The sequence below is a fragment of the Anabas testudineus genome, chromosome 17, assembly GCF_900324465.2.
Source record: "Anabas testudineus chromosome 17, fAnaTes1.2, whole genome shotgun sequence".
Classification (NCBI taxonomy): Eukaryota; Metazoa; Chordata; class Actinopteri; order Anabantiformes; family Anabantidae; genus Anabas; species Anabas testudineus.
In genome coordinates, this window is record NC_046626.1 from 4,966,949 (window position 1) to 4,988,305 (window position 21,357).

At 41.6% G+C, this 21,357-nt stretch overlaps 1 protein-coding gene across 5 annotated transcripts in view; it reads left to right on the forward strand.

Annotated features, from left to right (window-relative positions):
- Window positions 1-21,357, forward strand: part of slc6a9 (solute carrier family 6 member 9) — a 63,853-nt gene that overhangs the window by 31,396 nt on the left and 11,100 nt on the right. For 4 of the 5 annotated variants that reach the window (XM_026374695.1, XM_026374696.1, XM_026374697.1 and 1 more), the window contains 4 exons: window positions 13,863-14,019; window positions 18,555-18,686; window positions 18,882-19,158; window positions 21,038-21,170. In XM_026374695.1, coding sequence (XP_026230480.1) covers window positions 13,863-14,019; window positions 18,555-18,686; window positions 18,882-19,158; window positions 21,038-21,170 — 699 coding nt within the window. Of the gene's footprint in view, window positions 1-11,642; window positions 11,704-13,862; window positions 14,020-18,554; window positions 18,687-18,881; window positions 19,159-21,037; window positions 21,171-21,357 lie in introns of those variants that run through there. The other variant, XM_026374698.1, reaches the window with a different exon arrangement.

Consider the following 21,357-nt stretch of genomic DNA (forward strand, 5'->3'; position numbering starts at 1 on the left):
ATCATATTTTAGGTATAGTGTTGCAGATATTGTGCAACCCCAACCCTGTAACCTGGCTATTCATCCCCCTGAATGATTCTAACAGCATCCCAGTTGCTGATTGTCTGCATCCATGCAGGTGTTCCTTTTATTTCTGCACCAATTGTGTGATGCCAGTAGCTAAGGATTAACCCACTTTGCTGGAGTTGGCTTCTTCATCTTATCACCAGTAATAGAAGATGAGAAGAACCAGCAATAGAATATATTCTCCCAACTGTGTTATATGATTTTAATTCATGACATAGTTGATGTGCACTTGGATAAGTTTGATTCACTTCACAATATTCCTGTTTCTGTATGTTCCTCTAAAAACAAAAACAAAAAATGAGATGATGTTCATGTGGAAAAAAAAACAAACAAACAAAAAAATATATATTATTGTTCATATATACATGCTTTTAAATCATACATTTTAAAATACTTACTAATACAATACAATTGTTGCTGGGTCTTTGGCTGCAAACCAATCCTTTGCATAATCGTTTTGCGCCACAGATCCATTTGCATTTTACTTTTTTTTTTTATTTCGTCTGAGGTTGTGTTACTGTGATTGAGAACAATTAGCAGATAGCATCAATAGCTGACCTGAAGTGAATTTTTGTTTTTCAAACATTCAAATGGATAGTTATAATAGTTAGAAAGTTATAATTCAGCATACTCTACTAAAATTTATTCAAACCCTGACCATAATCTCATCTGTATGAGTCAGAGATTGTTATAAGAACTGTTTAGTTGCTTTGAACACTTACTGTAAGCGTGATTCCATTATTTTACTGTGTACTGCTGTAACCTGCGCACTTTGCGTTCATAGTGCATTCAGAAGAAGGGTGAGTTTAAGCAAAACTCTGACAGAAAAGGCTGATGAGGCTTATTCATCAGCTTTGTCATGGATTTATAGGAAGCAGAAACCAGCGGAGAAAAGAGCTGATGATGAGGCTCGTTGAGGCAGCATGCTCATCGTGTTAGCAGGGAAAAACGAGGGGGGAAAAGGGCTGATAATGCCTGTTGAGGGTGTGTGTGTGTGTGTGTGTGTGTGTGTGTGTGTGTGTGTTTGTGTGTGTGTGAGTGTGTGTGGGTGTGTGTGTGAAAGAGAGAGTGTTTGCACACTCTTGTTGAAGCGGCACACTTACAGTGTGAGGACTAAGTGAAACAACTCCTCAGACATGATGAGTGTTAATGCTACCTGAAGTGAAGAGGGCAACAACTGATGAGGAAAAAGAGGGACGAACAAGTGAGCAAGATTGGTGATGAAGTCTGATGTGATTGTAGTGAGAGATACTGAACACTAAAGTAGATACACTACAACAGTGGTCATCCCAGTGAAAGACGTTAAAATAAATTGACCAAAATAAAAAGAGCTCAATTCGAAATTAGGTATGTTCATTCAAATATTACACTGTTTCCTCATTAATAATTTTCCATAAAGGCTGGTTCCAGAGAGAAGAAATGCTCCCAGACATGGGACACAAAGATGTGATCATTTTTCACTATTTAACTACTGACATGAGAACAACAATATTGTATGTGTGACTTTATTAAAACATGATATAGGTGTCATATATATGTATATGTGCATTTATGTTTGGATTTCACACATCAGAGATATGAGCCTGTCTGACAAAAATATACCCAATGCGTAAATATAGTGGAGCAGAGAGAAAGCTGGTGACCCGGTGGACAGAATGACACCTGATCACCTCTCATATCCACGAGGAAGCCACAAAATGCTAAACGTGCTTTCCGTGGACATGTGAGTGTAAAATATGTATGACGTGACTTTTAGTTGTAAAATATTTTTTGATATTGCATCATCCGATGTAGAAAAAGTAAACTTTTACATGGGCATTTTGATACACTACAGTTTTGAAAGTGATGCACAAAAGGCTTTGAGAAATGAGCAACAGGCAAAATATATAATGCTCTAAAGACTTTGAGCACATTTGTGTGAATACGTTATGAATTCATGTGTAGGCATTCTAAAGTCTTGCTCATTGACACCTCCCAGGCTCTGTAAAGAAAATGCATAATTGAAAAGTTGGTAAAGTTAACATTTTTCATCACCTTTTCACTTAAGGCAAAGAAAATCCAAACTATGAGCAACGCCTCGCATTTTAGTTAGAATGTGAACAACTTAAATGATTAATAAATTATCAGAGTAGTTGCTTAATAACTTTTTTGTTTATCAGCTAATCAATTAATTGGCCATTAATTCAGCTCTACAATCGACAAAAGAAACCATACAACCATTTAAATTTCAGATCCACGGCTGATATGGTGGAAATATTGCAGCTTCAACCCAGCATTCACACACCATTTCCTCACTCCCTTGGCCTCGTCGGATGCCTGTGCTCTTGCACGAGCTGAAAGCTGTGTGCATTTTCATGTGCATGTGTGCGTGTGTGTGTGTGTATGTGTGTGGGTGTGTGGGTGTGTGTATGGAGTGAGTGGGAGGGGGTGCGGGGGTGAGAGGGATGCAGGTGAACAGCTTGCGAAGGCCAACAGTTCCGCAGGCCAGTCTCGCGCATCACTTGATAGCCATACCCGATGAAGGCCTATGCACAAATGAACTCGTTAAGCAAATGAGTGAACCAGCGAGGGAGAGTGGGGGGATGGAGGGGCGTGGATGTAGGTGGGGGGGGGGGGGGGGGGGATTTTTGGGCTGCTGCGGCTTCAGCTAGACCTGCCTGCCTGTCTGCATGCATTAGCGGCCGCTGCCCTGTGTCCCTTCTCGTTTTTTTTTTTCTCTCTCTGTGCCTCTCGCACAGCTCTCAGTATCCGTGTCTATTTCAGTCTGCCTCTTCCCATCTCACTCACTCACGCTCGTGTAATCCCATTGTTTTATTAGCGACCAACCTACTCCTGAATTGGATTTGGAGATTATCCTGATGCTTTGACAGGGTGCTGTCACCCTATACTCAAAGACAATGGGCAATAAAAGAGCCTGTCAGAACAGATGTAATAATAGATTCATGGTATTTGCATGGAGCTTGCATGTGTGTGACACACACGCACAGGACAGGACTGAAAATTCAAGGACAGTTTTTTTTTTTTTTTCTCCAATTTTGTCTCAGGTGAAAGCACCTTCACGCGTCTTTAATCATACACATATACACACAAGCTAATCTATCACACAAAAAACGAACACGTGTCCATGTTCACATGTGGACACTTTCAAACACACACATCTTTGTGCAGCGCAGGAAAGTTTCAGAGAAGTCTTCAATGATTTCTGACATCAAATGCCCACCCTCTGCTCTTTGCCCTACGCCCACCCCTTGGTCCTTTTTGGTCCTTTAGTCTCCCCCCCCCACCTTTCTTTCATACAAAGACATCCACACAACTAGCCCCCACCTTCTCCTCCCTCCAGGGGAGGCATTTGAGGATTCCAGCCTTGGTAAGTGTAGTGCTAAAAGTATCACTGAGATAGAGAAGTTGGTCAGACACCGGGCTATTGGAACTATCTTAAGGGGCTGATGCTGCTTTTTGCGTCAAGTTCCTTAGCATGGAAAATTATATCAAGGTAAGAAACTGGATAACTGGGTTTTTAAAGGTGTTTAGAGGAGGTGTCGTGGTGATGGTAGCGCCTGATGATTGGTACGTTAGGCTTATTTAATGGAACAGTGCACCATTTGTAGTGGACCCAATTTATAAGAAATAAGTTCCTGTTAGTTCTGATTTTTGTAATGTTTCTGGATTCAACCCAACTACCCACATTTATTCTAAGTCTTACCAATCCCCTAGTCATTAACTAGTCAGTTGACCAATTTAGTTTTTTGACATGTGAGATCAGATTTCATGCCCATAAGAACAGAAAATGCTGCTAACTAGAGGGAAACTGGAGTGGCCCTCCGTTACAAAGCTAGACTTATGAACAGTGTATGAATAACCAAATAACAAAGCAAGTCTCAGGAGATTAGAAAAGATGGAAGCAGAGTTGAGAGTGGTGGGAGTGCAGATGCAGAGTGACAGACAGAGAGAGACAGAGAGAAAGAAAGAAAGAAAGAAAGGAGACTTTAACTTTCTTTGCGTATGGTGTAGACTGTGTTTGGGAATGTTGCTTTAGGGAATTTATATCTGTTGGTGGAGCACGGCAGTGTGATGCATACAGAGGAGGGCTACAGTAGCTGCTTGGGACTTAAATCCAACCTTCAAAAGTTTTGTCCCAGGTGTTAAGTACACCACAAACAAACACAAGTAGTTTGTACGTGGTGTCACTCGAACATGTTGGAAAGCAGGGCTCTTAACACCTGGAAAAGGGAAAGTAGTTAGTAAAATTGTTGTTCAATTCACACCTACATAATTCTAAACACAGGAAACATTTGGGTGAACGGGCTTCAGATGCTGTTTTATCATCATTAACTTCTATTAAAGTTTTCCACTTTTCCTGTATCTGCGTTTTGGAGAACTCTCTGCCCTTCACTGCCTCAGTGCCTCAGCAATGCAGATTCTGTACTATCACATTATTTTACTAATCAGATGGATCCCTAACCAGAGGTTATAAGTATCTAAAGACATTTAATCAAGTACTGTACTGTAAAAAGTACAATTTTGGGGTACTTGTACTTTTGTATCTGTACTTCCATTTCTTGTATTTACGCAAGAAAATATTGTACTTTTACATAACTACATTCATTTTAACATTATTAATTAGTAGTTGCAGGATATTTACAAGAATAATAAAATATGAATAAAATACTGATGTATCATTTATGGAATAACCTCCTGTCACTGTGCAAGTTGCTTAAAATCAGCCTCTCCTTTACCAACTGCTGTATTTCAGTCTGCAGGTGATTTTAGTTGGAATTTTCATCTTTGAGAATTTGTCAAACAAATCCTGACTACATGTCTACATTTATGTTATCACCTAAATCCAATTCTACATTGTTTGAAATACACTGTTTTCTTAGTGGAACACTTTTGTTTTTGTACTTCAATGTAACATTTAGAGCTTGTACTTATACTTTTACTTGAGTATTAGGTTTCACCTCTGCCTAACCACTTAGCTTCAGCTAAGCCATCCCATGCTCTGTGTGTTTGGAATCGAATCTAACCTGCAATTAGATCTTTCCACATTGATCAGATTACCCAATACATGCATCTGACTTTCTTTTTACCAGGGCGTACACGTAGACTAACAAAAGGAACACGAGCAACACTGATCACATACTTGTCCATGTGCTTTGTCTATGCCTGGAGCACTCGAAGCTGCAGCCACTTGGGAACAGATCAGGGCTGGCTCATCCATACACACTAAAGTATCTTTCTCTACTTAGATTTTTAATTTTGTCAACTCGCAGCTACATTATTTGTTCAAGGATGTCCGTGGCCAAATCTGACCTACAGATGCGCTTGAAAGTGTTTTCACAATCTCAGAAACCTTTTAGTAAGAACTAGAGACATGGTGAGCAACTTTCTTATTGTATGGAGTGTTGTAACCTGTAAGTGACCCGTAGCTTCTGGGCACCCATCTATCCTACACTTCATCTGACAGCACTTGAATCTCTTCCCTCCTCCTCCTCCCCCTCTCCTCCTCTTGACACTCCATACATTGGTTTCAATTAATCAGCCGTGGAGGGAATTTATTCAGTCGCTGCTCAATGTGATCATTTGGTATGTGGCCCCAGTGGTAGCAGGTTGAGCAGCTACGGTCTACGCTGTCTTTAGGCCTATTACTCTCACCTCACAGCCCACTTATAAAGAGAGCTTTGAGCGGCCTGTTTTTGGGGGGATCCGGTTAGCTTTTTGTCCCATAACAGCCAAGTGGATTCAGTTGCTGCAGACAGACATGTTTACTAAACTCTGTGTAGGTGGAGCAAGGGAGATTAGGTGTGCCGCTTTGAATAACATAGGCCTCATTATTGGCTGGAAAAAGTCTGCAAAATTACAACATTTCTTTTTTTACTTGTCTCCGAGGACAGATTACTTTGGACTAGGTGTTTAAGCTAACTGGTTTACCGGACAAAGGATCAGCAGTGGCTCATGTAAAAGAGTGATTTATAGCGCTTCACACTCTGGATGCATATATTTGCATTAAATATAAAAGCGGGTTGAGTAAAAGTGAATGGAAGACATGGTACTGACATGAACAAGTGGGTGCGCTTCAAGGAGATGGCTAAATGGTCTGTATTCATACACAGGGGAAAAGTGAAGAACACATTTCCACCTCAATGTTTTTATTGTACAACCTTATTTTTCACATCTGATATTAAAGACAACTTCTGTTTCCATTGCCTCTTGTCTTGTAGTGAACCGTTATTCTTTAAACCTCTCCTCTGTTGAAGACACATTTCATCTCTCATGAAAAAGAATGTCACAGATAGCTGTAAAATACTGGACAGCTTTAACTTTTGCAGCCAGGTATTTTTTTCTATCCTCGCTGCACCCGCCGTCATCTTGATTCTGGCACATTTTAGACTGTACTTCTTGTGCTCTTTGTTGTCTATTGTCTCGTGACTTTGTCTGATTGATGCAGACATTTGTGATCCTGTTCGACTTGTGCAGAGATCTCAACCAACAGCGTGGATATAATTGAAAACACTCCAGCAATGTCTGTGTTTCAGCCAATACCAAACGCTCTCACCACATTTCTCCTCCCTACTCCAAAAGATGTAGGTTAATAGACATAAGTTCAATTATGCCAGGTGTGAACTGCAACTGGATCCAGACACTATATATAAAGTCTGAACGAGGTCAAAGGCCCATATTTACTCACAGATTTGACTCTTCCCTTTCAGTGTTTGGACAGATGTCTCCAGCCTGACCTTCCTGTGTCACCTTTCCCCCCCCTTACCCCGTTGTCCTTCCCACGCTATCCAACCCCATCCCAGTTCTCCATCACAGACCTGTATTTAGAGCCAAGAGCTGAGACGTTGGCCACATTTTTGACCCTGGATTCAGAATCGCTCATGTTCTGCCTTGTGACCACAGCTCATTAAAGCCTGTTTTAACCATAATAAATTAATGGCACATGGCAGCACATTACATAACACAGTTTGTTTTAGGATACACATGCTTGTTCGGAAAATTAGGCATGTTTTAGCTCAGGTGTGATCTGTTCTCTCACGGTCCATTTTAACCCACCCCGCACACACAGCACACACGCATTTGTCTATTTGCTACCTGGCTGGAAATGGGAATAAGAATGGAGTCGTTAAAATAGAAAAGCTAAATGTTTGTTATCTTATTCTGCTTCCTTAACTAAACATATATCAGAAAATCTAACTCCCAACAACACTGGGAAGTATTGGTGGTACCACAAATTTAGTATGTTTAAATTTGTACTTCTTTTTAAGTTAGTAATATTGGGTCTTTATTATTATTTTATTTAAATGGGAGACTGAAAGCAGTGAACAGGACAAATTTAGCAGATATCAGATATCTTCAGCTGTATTTGTCAGACATACCAGCAGTTTGTCATGTCCATAAGTGGAAAACTACATAGAGGTCAATGCTAAATATAATTCCACTTTTAGAACACAATAAATTGAATAATGAAAAAAATAATTTGAAGTGTTCCAATAATGTATCTAATCACAAAATCAACAGATGTGTGTATAAAACAATGTGTTTTAGTGCTCGCAAGGTTGTAGAGGTTTCACAGTATTATACACGGATTTTACCCAATAACAGCTGGGATTGCCTCCCACCCCCACCCCTTCAACCTTGCAAATGAAAAGTATAGGTAATGATGCATGAATGTTTATGGATGGGGTGGTGTCTGGCATGTTTTAGACAAGTACTGGACCCTTTTGATTGCTTGTTTTAACACTGATTATCATCGATAGAAAATATACTTAAAACTGTGATATACTCTACATGTTAATACAGTAATTACCTGAGAAATTCAGGTGTAGAGTGAAAAGTTTTCGTTATTACTTTATTTTTCTAGCTGAATTTTTATCCCATGACCGTTACAGATAACTCTGTCAAACACATTTCAGACCACCGTTGGATATATACCCAAGGTGTCCAAATAATGATGTAATTTTTTATGCCTAAAAAAGCAAAAAAGTAATCGAGGGACATTTTGGCACTTGTTCAGGCAGAGAAAGCTTCCCCTGAGAGAGGGAAAGAGCATTGAGTTGTCAGTAAAATGCCATTGCTCTATAGGAGGTGTCACTAAATAAAATTCTTTCAGACATGAAATGACACGCACAGTCAGCAGTTGCACGATTTTAACAAATCACGTTCTGTAGGAGAGATTATCAGGCCTTTGCAGAGCTCTGCACTATAGTAACTGTCTTCATGTGGCAATTAAATGAAGAGTTGAGATTCACCCTTTCAAATACTCAGGAGATAATTTAATAACGTTTGTGAGAAAGAGGAAACTTTAAGGAACATTCAGAATAAGAGTATTTATACAGTTCGAACTTAAGTTCAGGGATCGTGATCAAGGGAAGACAAGGAAGGCACAGTGATGTGTGTGTGTGCTGCCATGAGATGAAAGCAGGTCAGTAGTTTAGTGGACAGTGTCTCTTACAGACATAGCTGCAGCTGTCAAGAAGACGTCAAAAGGTTTGTGTAGCTGTCTGTCAAAATTGTCCTCTGCGTGTATGGAAATGGATACAAAGGAAGTGTGTGTGTGTGTGTGTGTGTGTGTGTGTGTGTGTGTGTGTGTGTGTGTGTGTGTGTGTGTGTGTGCACGTCTACAAAGCTGGAGTTCTCTCTTTGGAGAGAGGATGCGAGGCAGCAGCATCCAGAGGAAATGCCCGAGGAGGAAAGTGCATCTGTGATAATAAAAGATTTGCTGAAACCAATAACTTTAATTTTATCATTTTCAACGATATTTCTTTTTAAAATTAATTACTTATACTTAATAACCAGGTTGTGATTGACTCTGCAAATTCCAGAAATGCTTTGAGATTGCATTATCAGACGTGGGAATATCTGTTTGTGTGTATAATCAGGGTGTTTGATGCAGCCAGTGGTTGCAGTCATTGAGATATTGTTGACTCTTCACAAACTGTGCTTTCTCTCTTTCAAATCTTTTACATTTCATTTTCTGTTTATGTCAGGGTACAGCGACGGTCTTTTGCTTGTTGTCAGCGAGCAGCTGCATCACAGCAGTTGGGATTTGAGAGCATAGCTCGAGGGGAAACTCGACAGTGGTCTGTGGCTGTGTGTTCAGGCTCCCCACCTACAAATGGTAGAGCATTTAGTCCCTTCAACGTTACACCTGCAGGCCTTTGTAGAGTGACACATTTTTGAGTAAATCTCACAGATCCCACCTTATGTCACTTCCAATCTGCGCCTGCAGAGCGCAGATCAGCGTTTCTCTTTGCGTTTCTCTTTTCTCACATTTTAGGCACTGAGCTGGCACTCTTTTCAAGGAGAGCTTAGCGGAGGGAAGAGTTGGGGACTGTATTTTATCTGTTTGGCACACTGTTGGGCCCAAACCTGTGAGACTATGATTGCAGATTTGTGAATTACTAGTCGGCTGTACTGCTGCCAGAAAGAACATTTTGTAGTGTTTTGTGGTGAATGTAGCAGTTGGCCCAACAGATTATAATAAGGCATGTGCTAATCTGAAACCAGGAACAAAGTCTGATTAGCACAATGCTTCAGGATGTTAAAGAGTGAGTCCAGAAATCAGCCTGACCACAATACGTCTGATTTATTTGGTGGTGGAGCAGAGTAGTAAGCAGATAAATCAATCAATCAATCAGTCAATCAAGCAAAACTGTTGTGAGATTTGTCTTTGTTCTTGTGTTGGCCTACTAAGCTCTGTTTGGTCTGGTTTGTCTTCCAAGCAGAGAAGCAGGCGCCACGGAGCACCACTCCAGATCTCTTTAAATCACTTACAGAAACACTAATCAAAACAACCACCATACCTGCGTCTTAAGCACGGCTGTACGTCTTGTTAATGACTTCAGCAAAATCAATGCTCTAAATCTAACAGGCTGCTTACTGTGTTAATTTTATATTACTTCTGAAGTGGCAGCAAAGATAGAGACAGGCAGAACATTTCAGCAAAGTCAACACTGTGACTCAAAAGAGACCTTGGAAAGACAGAAAAGCTGCAAACTAAATACAAGGAGAGATGGGGGGGGGGCATGTGTGGTCTTATATAAAGCCCAGATGGTCCCAAAGAAGCATGTGAGGAATGAAGTGATAGGAAGAGCGGAGTGTCTGTCTGTCTGTCTGTCTGACTGTCTGACCAGGGGGCTCCAGGGAGCCAGCACCACAGGCTACAACACCTGGGTGGAGACATCAGGGTCAGTCAAGGGAGAGGGGGATGTCATGAAAAACACAAAGTTCATCTTCTGCCCATAAGGTTCAGCCAATATACTATACGGTCGTTAGAGAGCTGATCCGATGTTTCTGCTCTGATTTCTACCAAGGCCGAGCCTATCGACAGCCAGTACTTCTGTTGACCTCCAATAGATTGAACATCCATTCCTTAACCTACCGCCCACCTCCCTCGTGCACCTGTTCACTGACAATTTCCTTTATGCTGCACCTGCCTCCTCTCAGTTTGTCCATTTCTACTTTTTTACCGTATGTTTTCATCTCCCATAAAACCTGCAGAGAATGTGTGACCTTATGAGTCACAGCCTTTTCAAGCCTTTTCAAGAAATGTGGACATTCGTGGACCATTTTCCCAAGCTTAGCTGAGTCTTTAAATATGCTGTAGTTCTTAATTTCTCAGATTTCCCAGAAAGCTGAAAAGAATTATATCATATAAAATATTTTATGGACCCTTTATCTTGTGGAATAATCATAATACCCAACATCTTTGTATTGCCTCATAGCTAGCATAGCACAAATAATGGGTAATTTAAAATAAACTTCTTGAGAGTGTGAGGTTTCTATGCAACTAGTAGAAACACCAAGAAATAACCTGCCTCATACTAACTGTGATAGCACCACTAACATCATCGTAAGCAACACATTGACTCTGTGAGGGCCTGGCACATACTTGCATCTCTGTGTCGTACAGATATGAGAACAATACTCATATCATCATCTAACTCCTAGCAAATAAACAGAACTATTACTTAAACGTAGTACATCTTTGTATAGTAGGTAGGTCACTCCTCCAATACTCGTCCTCCATATAGTGATCATCATGCCAGGAGCCGCTGAGAGAGTAAAATGTCAGCCTGATGTATCAGAGCAGAAACTCGTTACACATTGCAATTAATGAAGTAAGATCAATGACAGTGTATCAACTGAATTAAGTAAGAATTAAGTTGGATTTAAAGTCTAATAAAGCCGAAACTGTGTGTAGTTGTTTGAGGTTCACAGAGTGGGCACCAAAGATTCAGGGCTCGTTGCTATTCTCAGTGTTTCCTCTCCTGTTTCCTTTCTGGCAGATAGTAGATCTGAGCGGAACCCTCCACATGTGTGTTTATGCATCTGTGTACGTATGCGCGTGTGTATTTTGAAGGCGCCCACACCTGGTCGCAGATAGGAAAGTCAGATGTAAAAGATGTACGGCGAGAACACACGCAGCTGCACACTGTCCCTGCGCCTCCTTCCTTCCAAAGTCAACTACAGACGGAGACATCACGACGTGAGACCCGCCGCGGCGGTGGGCCCACCGCTGGGGCTTCCTCCTCACACACTGCTGCGACACTGTGAGCATCTCCTCACCAGTAACTCTCGTGTTTGTTGATCTTCCTGTCTCTCCCACCTGCAGCCTTCAGTCCAGGACAAAGAAAGGTCAGGGATGCTGGAGAAACGCTCTTTATTTTATCCTCCTAACATGCAAGCACAGCCAGACACAAAGACAAACTATTGAACTTTGGGGAAAATATGGCAGATGTTTGTTTTCTGTGGTTGTAGCTGTTTTGCTCTCTCACTCATTAATCACGCTTGGCGCTGCCTCAAAGTTGAGCTGCGGCACCATGGGGGCAAAATGTGGAGGTTGTTTTTAGTTGTTGTGGTTGTTGCTGTTGACTTTTTTTTTGCTGATGAACAAGATGTCTCACTCTGTGGCGGAAGCAGTGTTTTCATCTGGGTGAGGTGATGCTTAGCGTGTGTTCAGCATGCTATCCCCAGGATCTGGTGTCCTGTGGTGCTTCTATGAAAAAGAACAAAATAGAAATATGACTTCATTGCTGTTATATAAACTCTGCTGCCATAAGTTGTTCTCCAACGCGAGAATTTTGTAAAATAAATGTTTTTCTGCAAAGATGAGGCCTGTTTGTATGACCATTATTCACATTTTGCCAGATTCAACGTGTTTCCTATAGAAAATGTGAGGCTATTCATTCAGGGAGCCTCTGAAACGCAGGCTCTGCTACTCACAGATAACATAGGCAGCATGAATCAGTAAATGAAAGTTTCATGCATACAACTGTGCCCAGTGTGCATGGGCATAGAAAACCCCATAAATTAATATAAACTTCAATTCATTTAGTACTGCATGTACATTTTTACATTATAGTCTTATTATAGAAAAAAATCTTCAGACCCTCATTTTTTATTCTTACATAATTTATAAAAGCATTTAGAATAGAATACTAAATAAATATTAGATTAATTGTCCGGCTTGTCTTTTCAAAGTTAGACACATTAAAATGAATCATTCCAACGTTTGGTCATCAGAATATTTTGCAGCTCTGTCACATTCTTTCAGTGTAACTGAGTTGTTGTAATGTTGTTGTCTACATTTTCCTACTGAATATTCTTTTAAATCTCCCAGCCAGGCAGCATATAAGTCCCAATAACTCTTTAACATTAATAAAAGCTCACTTTTAACACATTTAACATTGCTGGAACCAAGTCCAGCTGTCATCCCAGGGCTTTTTAAATACAAACAACTATTTGCACCTGCGGGGGAAGTTGGTCACCAATTAACCTAACTGCATGGGTTTGGACTGCGAGAGAAAATGTGTGGAGTGAACATGCTTGCGTGGGTGGTCTGGATTCAAACCAGGGACCCTCTAGCTGTGAGGCACCGGTATTAACCACTCCACCACTGTGCTACCAGTTTCATTCCTTTATATATTCAGCATCTCAGTCTGAGTTCAGCTCTCTAGCCAGTGGACAACTGTGTAATGTAGCCTCCATAGTAAAGCCTTCCTACGTCTTCTATACTGTCTGATTATCACATTCCTGTTGCACTGATCTGTTTACTACTGACTGACCCTAGAGCAGCAAATCAAGCTGACTCTACAAGCACCTTTGCTCACATTTTGCCAAAAGAGTGTACAAGTAATCTAAATTCAGCATATATATATATATATATATATTTATTTATTTATATATAATATATATATATATTCTGCAAGAGCCCGAGTGTCTCTAATATGCGCCCACAGACAGACAGACTGAACTGAGTTTACGGAGGAGGTCAGGAGAGAGGGACCATCTGATGCCAGCAGATGGAGTAATGGAGGGGGGCAGAGAGGAGAGGAGAAGCTGGAAATCAGGACGACAAGACCAAATGCTTATGGGCTGCTCTTAAGGCGCTGATTTCACTTTACATCCTGTCTGCTCCAGCACACACACCTTATGCTAGACTTTGTGGCTGAGGAGATAACCAACAACCACGAGTGTGAGCATGGCACATGCATAATTCAACACTGTGTGAACCTCAAATAATGAATGAACGAATTAACAACACTGCATGATGTAAACACTATGTAGCAGGCATCCAGCAACATCATCAGGTTTGACTGAACAGGGAAAATAAGGCCTCTTAGGATGATCTTCTCTGTCTCATCGTCCATTTCGGCTTTCTGCTGGTGACAGGCGTGCGTTTAAAGGTGCCAAGTGCGGTTGCTGGACTTGCTGCACCGGCATTTATCTCAGGAACACACTCGCCTTCCTGTCACCTGAAGTAACCTCTGTCTTTCTCTGTGCCTTTGTTGTAGAATGGAGCAGTTCCAGGCGAGCCAGTGAAGAAGGATGAAAACTCCCGGAGAGGGAACTGGGGCAACCAGATTGAGTTTGTCCTCACCAGTGTGGGCTATGCTGTGGGCCTGGGTAACGTCTGGAGGTTCCCGTACCTCTGCTACAGAAATGGAGGAGGTACAGTTTATAGTATAGATCCTAACTCACTTCTTCATTAAAGTAGCTCTGTCAAACTACTAACACACACTCAGTCACTGGGGCAGCTGTGGTTCAACAGGTAGAAGCGTCCACCAGCGACCACTAGGTTAAGGGGTTCGATTCCCAGCTCTGTCCACCTACACGTGTCCAAGTGTCCTTGTGCCTGTGATTGACAGGAATATTAAGTGAACAGGAGCATATTAACAGATCATTCCTCTCCCCCCAATCACAGACCCACACTCAGCACTGTTTCTGTTTCTGTCATCATTTCCATTTGTAACCAACACACAGCTGAATCAGATCACGTGGTCAAGATCACAGCCGAGCATGAGGTCCCCAGCTCATCTGTACCTCCTCCCTCATACACATGCAAACGAATACAGACATGCACTCTAGGGACATAGACAAGTACCGAGAATTTTGCTTATGACTGGTTAATTATGATTAGTAATAAATACTGTGTGACTGATGAGTAATTAACAGTTCCTACCTCCTCAAATTGAGAAACGGTTAAATACGTATTAAATATTGAGAATTTTGCTTGTGACTGCTTTATTGTTATTAGTTAATAGGATTATTTGACAGTTTAGTAAATAATATTCAAGTCATCCACAAACTCCAGGGTGAGTGGCTTGATTTCCGGTTCCTCCTGGCTACTTGCTGAGGTTTCCTTGGACAAGACACCGAAACACCCTAGTAGCGCTGACATGCCGTCTGGCAGCTGTCAAACCACAATTTCCCCAAGGGGATCAATAAAGTATTCATTATTATTATTAGCTTCTAAGCAGTCGACCGTGATAATGAGGCACATGTGTAAAAAGGGGTTACAGATGGTGGAGAAGTTCATTCATTCATTGGGCCTTTTGACCATTCGATTATGTTTGATACATCTTGTGCTTTGAATGAAAAATGTGCTATATTTATCAACAGCAACAGACTCACTGGGTTGTGCCTGGGGTGTATGGCATTCTTATAGAACTTACAATTAAGTTAATTACAGTACTTTAGGCCTCCACATGTTTCTTTGGGGTCAATGGTGCTGTATTTAAACAGTGCACATTATGTTGTCTTTTGAAGTAGAATGTGCTGAGGATGACATAAGGTGCAGAAAGAAAGACTAGGTCCCAGCTAGAGAGTGCTAAATCGCATGTGCAGTCTTGAAAATTGCATGTTTCGTTGGTGGGAGTTTTTCAGGTGATTTACTTAAAACAATTGCGTGATTCACAAGAGGTGCAAACATGGTGGAGGTGGGTGTATTTAAATGAAGTGGAGTCTGTCATGGAGAGAAATTATGTCATGACCATGAATTCATCAAGACCTGGCCAGGGGTATTTGGCCACAATGTTATGATACCATTGCCACAAACTGATTTGCAGATCCAAAGAATAAGAAGAAGAAGTTTACTCGAGTCGATCGCTCCTGTAACTTTAGGGAAATCACCAACTGCATTAAAGCCTCAATTTGCCACATTTGGCCTCATTAGGTGCATCCTGAGTCTGCAGAAACACACATAAAAACCTGCTTTGGGACATCGCAGTAACAGCAGCTATAGTAAACTGCACGTTTTAGTACATGCAAACCTTTGGTAAATCAGGTCTTTAATTCAGATGTAAAAAGACTTGGAAACATGCAGACTATATCTAAATATCTAAATATAACAACTAAGGGTTGTTCACTGTACCAGAGGTACAGCTTATTTAAAGGTGAGGAACAAAACAAAACAGGTAAGAGTCACGTTAAGAAAAATGGTGGAGTTCACAACCTAGAAGTCCGGACTGGGAAAAAGGGGCGGATCTATTTGAAGGCAGTGTGTAGGTGGGCTTGAAAGTCGTAGGCAGGTGACAGGAAGGAAAGTTCCAGGCCATGTGGTCAGAGGATGGAAACAGGAAAGAGAATACAGCTTCAGCATGGTTTTGACACATAACTACAGACTCACATGTGATGTTTTTGTTTTGCTGATGCATATTGGACTCTCAACATCTCTCTGGCTGCTCCATTAAAACGTTGAATTGCTCAGCTAGTGAAGACTCTTCTGAAACAGCAGGAAACATCTGTAGCGCTGTCAAAATCAAATCAGCTGCTTTGTAAAGCAGACGTTACATCTGCACTTTCAGCAGTAACACAGTGTCCAGATGTAATGTTTGAAGACGTTTTCCCCCCTTCACTTCCCTTAAAGCTGCACTAACGTCTTTCAGATCTTTTTAGAAACATGTCCCAAAAGTTATCTCATGTTGTTGAGCTGCTGTCGACTCCTCTCCTGAAGTCAAACCCGTTGAACAACCTGACGGCAGGGCTCAAGTATTTAAATGTTTTGGAGTGAGGTCCGTCCTTCCAACCGTTCAGAGGATTTTAATGATGTCTGGTTGATGAGTACGTTCGGGATCATTCTAACCTGTTGTCATTTAGTTTCATATAGTGCCAACTCAAGTTGGATACATCTAGAGTCAATAGACTAACATGTTCTAATGATTTGGTCCAACTTTGAAACTGTGCTAGAAAAGTACCAAAGCATAGTGAACGTCAGTCACCTCGGTCAAGGTTCTGTAACTCAGTGATGCAGACTTTTCCCCGGCATCACTCCCACTATAGTTCACATTTTTATACTGCAAACATTTGATTGTGTTTAACGTGTAGAGAGACCTGTACTCCCGTACAAGGAAGAAATAGGTCACACACAGCTGCAGATAGTGCCTAGCCGAGCTTTGCTCTGTATCAGCACATCTTGGCGCCTTAGGCAAGAGGAACCACTGATTCCAGCGAGATGACTGAACTTTGACTTGATTCAACTTCACTTAACTTTTAAATGAGCTGTATTACGTCTATATTAGTACTTTTACAACACTCTTGTCTATGGATTAAATCGTGCTGATGGTATATTAAACATCACCTGGTCATTCATATCCATGTATGCTTCTAATGTGATCATGTGCGCAGGAGCGCCCTTTGAATCCATGTAAAACAGAGGCCAGCCTGAATCAGCTGTGGCAGGAAATACTAAACTAGAGGTCAGCAACCCGACCTGGGGGATGCTGACCTCTGCCTCCTTCAGTGTTGCATTTTTGCTTTGAAACATCGCTGCGTTCACTGTCACACTCACCAAACAAGCTCAGTTTCACTGACTTTAGTAAGTCGCTGTAGGCTTCAGTGCACATTCTTTCCACACCACAGTAGTGTAGTATGTTACGGTAGTATGCACTGGACTAGACTGTATACAGTACAAGTACAATCTCAAGTTGCATCTTTTTTTCCCCTCTCCAGCCTTAAAGGTTGCTGATGTTTGTAATAGACAGATACACATCGACCTCAGCATTAAGCTTAGTAAATTACCAAAGTGTGTTCACCTGCTAAAATGTAGCACAAAGCGATGACAGTGACGGTAAACTAAAGCTGAAAAAGCTGGTCTTTATTTTCTCGGCTCAGCAGGTCTCTCTGCTCACATGGATGTGCCTTCAGTGTTTTAACAGAGCACAGAGACGTGTTTTTGACAGCTGTTGTTTTGAGGGCAAACATCTGCACACGCTGTTAGTCATTATAGACTTTCTTTGTTGAACCTGCTAAGTGACTACTACATCATGTGAGCTGCATAGCAAATGTTCTGCAGGGTCACAAAATAAACAGCAGCATATAAATTATGTTACGTCATCAGGTGTTCAGTGCAGTGTGAGCAGCGTATCGGATGGTGGTGGAGACTGACTATTACAAGTAGACTGAGCATTTGAAGTAATTTCTTCCTCCTCTTTCGATGCCCCTGCAGCTGGTGGCCCCCGAGGCGCCCACCTTGCTTGTCCGTGCCTGGAAACTGAGCAACTCACACACGGTGATAAGGTTTTGGTGTTGTACAGTTGCAGCTGGTTGCCGCAACCTAGTTCACGTACGGAACCATCGTACGAAAGCGCACATGCACACCAGACTCTCCCTATTGATGGCTGTCTGGTTTCTCATCCAGTGCGTACCACTAGAGAGTTGCTGCACCACTGAGCAGACTCAGCTGCACATTCAGTGACATCTCTGGTCCCTCAGGGGAGCTTATTATGACAGATGAGGTTTATGACGAGTCTTTTTTTTTTCTTCTTATGATCACATGGCACAGGGCTAATTTATGCTTAGATATCTATTCAGTTTTACCCGAGTTTTAATAATTACATGTAGCACATTTGCTATTTGTGACCCTGGGTCATGTGGTGATAGATTATTACAAATTACTCTGTCATTGTTTGTGACAGGGTGCTTGTTTGGTACCTATAGACAGGTCTCCCCCACATTCCTCAACGTCATGATGCTCATCTAGCTATACCACAGTTATTATCTCTGTCCGACACCAGTATAAGAGGGAAATGACAAGGCATTTGCCTGCTGTGCTTATTGTCTGGACTAACAAAAGATGAAAAGGCTTTAATACTGATTTGCACTTTCATGTTCTCATGTACAATTTTTATAATACATAATATAATAAAATAATATTTCTAGAGTGTAAAACATGATTGACTTGCTTTCCTATGTTTTCTCGGCTGCAGGTGCCTTCATGCTTCCCTACTTTATCATGCTGGTTTTCTGTGGCATTCCTCTTTTCTTCCTCGAGCTGTCCTTCGGTCAGTTTGCCAGCTTGGGGTGTCTGGGAGTCTGGAAGATCAGCCCTATGTTCAAAGGTTAGTGGTGTGTCTGTCACTTTGTGTGTGTTGTTGTCATATTGACATAAGTGTTTGTACTTGTTGGGTTTGGTCTCCACTTCAGACCACAGTTTCATTGACGTGGTTAAGTTTGAGTCCAAACTAAATGTCTTGTTCACACTGGCAAGTTGTTTGCTTTTATTTGAGCTCTAATCATTCTCTTCCTCTCTTTAGGTGTGGGCTACGGCATGATGGTGGTGTCCACCTACATCGGGATCTACTACAACGTGGTCATTTGCATTGCTTTCTACTACTTTTTTATGTCCATGACGAACCTGCTGCCCTGGACCTACTGCAACAACCCCTGGAACACGGCAGACTGCACCGGGGTAGTGGGCAGCGGGCGCCATCTCAACGCCAGCCTGGCTAACGCTACCACCACCCTGGTAGCAGGGGTGTCTGAGGTAGTGAACCGCACCAAGAGGACCAGTCCAAGTGAGGAGTACTGGAAGTAAGTATGGAGGGGGGCCTTGGGTGTGAAAATACTCTTCATGACAGTTTTACTAACTTATTCATTACCTTTTGTAGGCCTAACATACTCAACAGGAAGGTCAAAGTTGTCATGCCCAGTTTGTCTCCAACATGCCCAGCGTTTGCAGAAAGCATTGCCGGACATTGCAGGATGTTTACCAGATAATTATTCAGTATTTGGAACGTCACTGGGCTCTTTTCAAATGTTGCAGCCAGAACGATTAGCAGGGCTTTGTGAGGTGTAAAGTCAGCAATGTTCATATAGGTGCAGCTGCACTGTATGTAAAAGTTGGAGTCGTGAAACCTAAATAATTTGTGTGTGTTGATCAGTTAGCCTGTTAGACAGCTGAATGAGCTGCATTTAATGCATGATCAGCTGGATGAGGGAGAAAGGAAAGAGATAGAGAGGATATAAATGACACAAATGGACAGGAGAACATAGAACTACTGCAAAACCAACCGATTTACGGTGCCACACACACACACAGATGTTTCTATGGTCGTTTCACAGCAGCCTGGTGCTGTTTGTGCATGGTTCAACCTGGGTGCCCACAGTGGATCATCACGTGTAGCGGTTTTGCATTTCAGATGTAAAGCTCATATCCATCCTGCTGATTTCTGCTGACTGTATGAAAACAGTGTGGCAGCAGCTGGTATAGTTCCGAATTGCCCATGGATCTTCATCTCAGTGCAGACAGCCTCACCTGTGATATTTGCATATTGCATATGAACTGTGATAGTTTTGTCGATCTTAATATACTAACAGAGTGGAAAGTAGTAAATTAAGAGTGTTTTATTCACTGCTGTTCCTTTTTTTTGTCACATTTCCATCAAATGTTTGGTCTCCTGTTAATAGCAGTGCAGTATTGTTGTATTGCAGCTGTCTGTCCCCCTTTGTGCCTCGTGTTGCACAAGCTCAGTCAAATCATTATATTTCCAGTAAGGACCTCACAACAATGCTGCTTTTCTATTAGCTGGTGTTTTTAATAAACAAGGTGAAAGAAAAATCCAGTATGGATTAAGTTTAAAGAGATGTTTGTTTTGCTGATCCTGACTAACAGCTTAGTCTCTGTCTTCAGGAGCCTGTGGCACACAACACAGGCTGAAATGCACTTTACATTGTTGACTGGCTTGACATACCTTTTGTAACAGTTTAAATCCATCATGCATTTAAGATGCTCGTGTAATAATCTCTAATCCTATTTCATTCAAATCCCTGTAAAATCACTTGATCTATGACAATTAGCCACATTGTTGAGGCCTGTCTTAAAGGATAAGGCCAGTGATTTTCTGTATTTTCATTATTATTCGCAAACCCATAAAAACAGAACAAGGACAGTGTGCTGCAGACAGACGGTGAATCTCTGCCCACTTAGGACTTCTACACATCTAGAGCCAGGAAACGGGCAAAGGAAACCACCACAGACCCCTCAGGACTCCTTCCAACTTCTCACCTCTGGCAGGCGCTACAGAGCCACGCTCTGTTTGCCAAAACTGCCAGACGCAGGAACAGCTTCTTTCCACAGTCCATCACAGTCATTAACAAGTGACCTCATACAACTGCTACATTGTTGTTACACATCTCTCTCTGTGTAGCATATGCTGTATTGCACGTTCAGACATACTTACTAATTCTCCACTACAAGCCCACACTAGGACTTGTGCACTACTTTAGGTACACAAGAAATTGTCTTGATGCTCCGCCACACACTGTGCACCTTGTTATTCTTAATGTCATTAGCTGTTATTCTTCTCTACTGGTGGATGTGTCCAAATACGTGTTAGCACACTTGAAAAATAATATTTAAAAACATATTTAAATATCTCTTCCTGTGTCTGTATCCCTCTCTTTCTATCAGACACTATGTGTTGAACATCTCTGATGATATCGGAAACTTCGGCGAGGTCCGTCTCCCTATCCTGGGCTGCCTGGCTGTGTCCTGGTGTGTTGTCTTTCTCTGTCTCATCAGGGGCGTTAAATCCTCTGGAAAGGTCAGTCTGACAAACACACACACACACACACACACACACACACACACACACAGCAAATACTCATACGTAGAATTAAGACTTATTTCAGAATTTTAGGGAAAATAGAAGCTGCATTTTCAATACACACACATATCGAGTATACAGGCAGCTTTTACTCTCTCAAACCACAATTTCTATGTGTGTGTGT